This window comes from Choristoneura fumiferana, chromosome Z, assembly GCF_025370935.1.
Source record: "Choristoneura fumiferana chromosome Z, NRCan_CFum_1, whole genome shotgun sequence".
Classification (NCBI taxonomy): Eukaryota; Metazoa; Arthropoda; class Insecta; order Lepidoptera; family Tortricidae; genus Choristoneura; species Choristoneura fumiferana.
In genome coordinates, this window is record NC_133472.1 from 17,389,492 (window position 1) to 17,395,944 (window position 6,453).

Below are 6,453 nucleotides of genomic sequence, written 5' to 3' on the forward strand. Positions count from 1 at the left end.
CATAATACAACAAAATTAAAATAATAAATTAATTGCCACTCATTGCACAGTGCCATCTTTTGGGGAACTGAGTAAACTTTAAATACTTAAGTAAACTAAAAATAATTACGTAGTGGTAAAATCAACCCGCATATAATTGGACAATTATTTAATATACTACTAAATAATAGAAGAGTAAATGTCAAACGATTTGGGACCAGTGTTGTTGTGATAGAAATAGTTTCGCTATCGATAGTTGACCTTGAGAAATCAGTCGATAGCGCGATATTTCTATCGAAAATATAGACATGCTGCAATAATATGGATAGTATCGATAGTGGAAATTAGGCGATAGTATTGAACTTGGTCAAGGGTCGATAGTCTCGATAGGATTTTCAAGGCCACGATACTATCGATAGACTATCGCTATCACAAAATGGTCCTTCGAGCAATAAGAAAATACGAGTTCGAGTGAAGAAAGCATCATGCGGCCACGTGAATGAAACAAGAAAAAGGGCGTTGGCCGGTAGAACAGTGAGATCGTTCCAAATTACTCCTTCTGTTATCCTTTCCATTTCAAGTCATTAGGAATTATGTCATTTAACTGCACTTTTCCTTTTTTCTTCGCCGAAATTTGAGTGTGACTCGAGTGTGACAATGCATTTCCCTTTGCAATTTTAAACTTCTGTCGCTTGGAATCAAATTACAATTATTTATTTTCGCTTGCATATGTGTGTACGGCCGTCTTACTTAAGCGGTCGCAGTTTTCTAACGCTGTTTTCCATTGCAAAGCACGAGTTTTTCCAATTCGTATTCCATTAGCATTCAAAAACCCGACTGCCAAAACAAAAAAAGAAAATTTGACTGGTCTGAACCTTGTAGCTTTTTAAAGTAACAGTCGGACCCATTATAAGAGTTTAAAAGCTTCAAAGATTTAAAGCTAGACTAACTAAATTAGCTACTTAATAATTCTAGATACTGCTATTTCTTATGAGAATCTTAGCGATGCTCATGTCACCGAGCTAGAGTGCCGTCTGTCTAGGATAGAAAACCTTATAAACGATTTCGACACATTACAGTGTGAACTGGAATTGCTCTGCGACCCTCCTGATGAGCAGTATGCCGACCGAGAAATGTTCGAAAGCCAGTACTACCGACTGGTGGCCTCCGCGCGCAACCTCCTCCCTGCAGGCGCCGACAAGGATGGTTCTCCTGGATCACCGAGTCGCTCAGGTTCCGTGGCGAGCTACGACAACGATAAATCAGGTGGGACTTGTGAGCACACTAAAAGATTTAACTTGCCTAAGATAAACATACCCATTTTCAACGGCAGCTATCAGCACTGGCTCGAGTTTAGAGACATATTCACATCAATGATCCATAGCAACCGAGAATTGGACAACATTAGCAAATTTCACTACCTGCGAGCATCTCTGCAGGGCAACGCTGCAATGATTGTTAAAAATATTGATTTCACAAATAATAATTATACAATTGCATGGAATTTATTGTGTGATAGATACAACAATTCAAGATTATTAGTTAACAACCATGTCCAAGCATTGTTTAATGTTGAATCTGTTTCAAAAGAATCTAGTAGGTCGCTGAGGTATCTAATTGATGTAACTAATAAAAATATAAGAGCGCTGACTACTCTCAACCAACCAACAGAACATTGGGACACACTGATCATTCATATGATGTCCACTAAGTTAGATCCTATAACAAATCTCAAGTGGGAAGAACACCGTAACACGGGCTCTGATGCTCCCACTTTGGCTGACTTTTGCACATTCCTAAGAAACAGGGCAGACTTATTAGAAACCTTGGAAGAAAATAAGGCTAAAAATTCTAAATTTGATCATCCCAAATCAAAAAGTTTCATTGTTGTCTCTGACAGTCAGAAAAGTCAGCAAAATAATTTCAGCTCCGGCAAATATAGTAAAACAAATAAATGCCCTTTGTGTAAAGATGAACACACACTTTACAATTGTAATGCATTCAGGGATTTGAGTATAGAAGATAGAGTAGTAAAAGCGAAGCAGTTTAATGTCTGCTTAAACTGTTTGCGCACTGGTCATTCACAAAATAAATGTCAGTCTCCTCACTGTCGTTATTGTCGTTACAAACATAACACATTGCTGCATTTAGAAAAACGTGACTCTTCTTCAAATGATTATAACTCAGTCCCTATACAAGAGAATGTCGCTTTACCAGTGGACAATCAGACCTATTATGAGCCTCCCACAGATAACGTCACCTTGTCAACCAACATCACACAGCAGACTACTGCTCCCCAAATACTTCTATCCACAGCGATGGTGAAGGTGTACGACTCCAATGGCAACAAGCACACAGCCCGGCTGCTGCTAGACAACGGCAGCACTGCTAACTTCATCTCACATGAGCTCTGCGGTAAGCTGGGTCTGTCAAGACGCAGTACACGGTCAACAATATCAGGTATCTGCAATCAATCTAGTAAAAGCACACAGCTGTGCAATCTCACATTGTACTCACTATATAGTGATTATAAAGTAAATCTAGACTGTCTTGTCTTAGATGAAATTACTAAATCTTTGCCATCAAAGTTAATTAAAGTAAATGACATTCCTATACCTACTGGTCTTCAGTTAGCTGACCCTTCTTTCTATGTTCCTTCTGGGGTAGATATACTTGTTGGGGCAGAAATTTTCTGGAGTGTTATTTGCAACAATTCCATTGATTTGGGTAAAAAACAACCCAAATTATATGAAACAAAATTAGGATGGTTAGTGTCAGGTTATGTGTCACATGCTAGCACTACCAACTCAAGTAATCAACATCACTGTCATTTCATTAAAGAAAATGAGAACATTAATCAATTCTGGGAATTAGACACCATACCAACGCGGCACTCCTTCACTGCTGAGGAGCGAGCCTGCGAAGAAAGCTTTCAAGCTAACACTTACCGCAACTCAAAAGGCCGTTTTGTGGTAACTATACCTCTTAAAAAAGATCCGAGTGAGTTAGGCGATTCATACGCAATGGCAAAAATGCGATTCCTCTCACTCGAACGTAGATTTAATAGAGACCCAGTTTTTAAAGAAAAATACACAGATTTTATGCAAGAATATGAACAATTAGGTCACATGACTCTAAACTCAACTTCCCCGCCTCTATCAAACACTTGTGGCAATAATAATAATGTCTCTTGTTTTATTCCTCATCATGGCGTACTACGTGAATCGAGTACCACGACAAAGCTTCGCGCAGTGTTTGATGGATCAGCTGTTACTACGTCAGGGGTGTCTCTTAATAACCTGCAAATGGTAGGTCCCACAGTACAGGATGATTTATTGTCTATACTTATTAGATTTCGTCAACACAAATTTGTCGTGTCCGGTGACATAGAAAAAATGTACCGTGCCATAGAAGTCAATCCTGTACAGCGCCCTCTGCAACAAATCATATTTCGTTCTGATCAATATGCACCTCTAAAGACATACACATTAAACACACTTACCTATGGGACTGCCTCTGCGCCGTACCTAGCTATAAAGTGTCTCACTAGCTTAGCCGATGTAACAAATAATGAAAAAGTTAAAAATGCAATTAAAAGAGATTTTTATGTTGATGACTACCTAGGAGGAGGAACATCGAAAGAAGAGGTCATACAAACTTGTAAGGAACTCATTTCCATCTTGGCCTCAGCTCAATTTAATTTGCGAAAATTTCAGTCTAATAACTTAGACATTTTGAAGGTAATAACAGATGGCAAACAAGAAATAAAAATATATTGCAATTGTCTGACTCGGCCCCAAATATGTCCGCCAAAACATTAGGCCTCCATTGGCTGTGTGATTCTGATACTTTATCGTTTTCTATAAACATAGATTTACGCGAAAAAATTACAAAACGCCATGTTCTGTCTGTCATAAGCCAAATTTTTGACCCTCTAGGTCTTGTGGGCCCAGTTATAGTTGAAGCAAAAATGATTATGCAAAGCCTCTGGAAACTTAAGTCTGGCTGGGACGATGAGGTACCAACAAACATAAAAACACAATGGGCCTCATTCGCAAGTAAACTATCATATTTAAATGACATTAAAATTCCACGCTGGGTATTGCAAAATGATTATATAAAGATAGAAATACATACCTTTTGCGACAGTTCCGAAAAGGCTTATGGTGCTTGTGTATATGCCCGAACAATAAGCCAGAGTGGCAACATACATGTTCAGTTAATAGCATCAAAAAATAAAATTGCACCTATCAAACCAACCACTATACCGCGACTCGAATTATGCGGTGCACTTTTAGGTGCAAAATTGACAGCTAAAATTTTAAATTCAATGACATTACAGGTTGATTGCAGATACTGGTGCGATTCGACTATCGTTCTAGGCTGGTTGTCTACACCAGTTCATAGACTGAAACCCTTTGTTCGCAACCGTGTAAATGAAATACACGAAACCACAGCAAACGGCTTGTGGAGTTATGTGCCGTCTCTTGACAACCCGGCGGATCTCGTTTCTCGCGGGGTGAAGGCTGATCTCATCAGCTCTTCGCCGCTGTGGTGGTCGGGACCACCATATTTACTGTCCAATGATAAAGAATGGCCCAAAATGCCTAACGAGAAACGCGATTTGCCCGATATTGTCTGCCACTTAGCGCAGAGCTCTAATACTAGCAGCACTAGCACTAACATCCTCTTAACGCTCATACATAAGCATTCTAATCTCAGTCGCTTATTTCATGTAGTAACCTACATCAAAAGATTTATATCGAACTGTAGAAACAAACAAAGTAGGTATAGAGGTTTTTTAACTGCAGATGAAATCCGTGAATCTCAAAATACGGTCATAAAATTATGCCAAGGTGAAATGTTTCCTGAGGAGTATAGGATTCTTAAATTACAAAGAAAATTACCTGCTAAAAATAGGTTATTGAACCTTACTCCCTTTTTAGATTCAAATGACATTATAAGAGTAGGAGGCAGACTTGACAACTCTCCATACTCATATGATCAAAAACACCCTGCACTACTATGTAGTAAACATCACCTAACAAAAATAATCTTCGAAACTCAACATATTAAACTCTTACATGAAGGCCCTCAAGGTCTCTTAGCTAATATTCGTCAGCAGTATTATCCACTAGGAGGTAGGAATTTAGCTAAATTAACTGTCAGAAAATGCATTCCATGCATTAGGCAAAAGGGTAAAACAGTACAACCCATTATGGGTCAATTACCTGAATCTAGAACTAAACTTGAATTTCCATTTCTTCACTGCTCAGTCGACTATGCTGGGCCAGTGCTTATAGCTGATAAGAAAGGCCGTGGCAGTAAATTGCTCAAGTCCTACCTGTGTATATTCGTGTGCTTCGCAGTAAAGGCTGTCCACTTGGAGCTCGTTACGGACCTGACTAAAGAAGCGTACATCGCCGCGCTACAGCGCTTTATTTCACGTCGTGGCAAGCCACTGACAATCACCTCAGACCATGGAACCAACTTTGTCGGTGCATGTAACGAATTAACTTCAGTAATTAACAAATCAAATTTAGCATCAGACTTGGCCGATGAAGGTATTAAATTCTTATTTACCCCAGCATACTCGCCCCATTTTAATGGTTTGGCCGAATCAGCGGTTCGTAGTACCAAATTTCATTTAAAGCGTATTCTAAATTTAACTCATTTAACTTATGAAGAAATGTCCACATGTCTGACTCAGATTGAAGCCATACTAAATTCACGACCATTAACTCCCCTATCCACTGATCCTACCGATATGTCAGCTCTAACCCCTGCCCATTTCCTGATTGGACGATCTCTCACCTCCGTGCCATGCCCACAGATCGCCGATGACGTCAACATCAACCTGCTCCAGCGACACAAGCGCATCGATGTTATTAAGCAGCACTTCTGGCGCAGATTTGCTAATGATTATGTTTTTACACTACAGCAGAAAAGCAAATGGCTCACGTCGTCATCGCCAAGCCTAAAAGTGGATTCCCTTGTACTAGTCAAAGACAAGGTCAACCCACCACTGATGTGGTGCCTCGGTCGAGTGACCCGGCTGTATCCAGGCCCTGACGGCATCAACCGCGTTGCGGATGTGAAGACCAGACGAGGGACCTTGCGAAGAGGATGGAACAACCTCTGCCCGCTGCCTATGGACCAGGACCTTTGAAGCCTGCATCGGAATTGAAGCCTTCAACCCGGGGAGCATGTCTATGCTACGCAGCCCATCTCTACGGTGCGGATGGCAACACCAGCGCGCGACGCCCGCGCCCTCCTTCTTGACTCGACCAGCTCACGCGGCGCGTCCCGCTCTCTCATATTTTTAATTATATTATTGTAATTTCGACTGATTAAACAGTCTACCTATGTCATCCACAAGTTTTATTTAACTCAACATAGGGCTAGATCCACACACTATTTGGACTCGCTTTTAAACGCGTTTACCATTACCATGCTTCCATCCTTCACGCTGTC

General features: G+C 40.4%; 1 protein-coding gene across 2 annotated transcripts; it reads left to right on the plus strand.

Annotated features, from left to right (window-relative positions):
- Nucleotides 1-422: 422 nt before the first annotated feature.
- LOC141430068 (uncharacterized) lies at nucleotides 423-6,242 on the plus strand. Of its 2 annotated transcripts, XM_074090618.1 has the most exons (3): nucleotides 423-505; nucleotides 1,059-2,394; nucleotides 5,349-6,242. In XM_074090618.1, exons 1-3 carry the CDS (start codon nucleotides 479-481, stop codon nucleotides 6,146-6,148), a joined length of 2,163 nt encoding a protein of 720 aa, XP_073946719.1. In that variant the 5' UTR covers nucleotides 423-478; the 3' UTR covers nucleotides 6,149-6,242. The 2 variants fall into 2 exon arrangements, with proteins under 2 accessions (XP_073946719.1, XP_073946716.1); XM_074090615.1 differs by having other exon boundaries at nucleotides 1,059-5,442.
- Nucleotides 6,243-6,453: the final 211 nt, after the last annotated feature.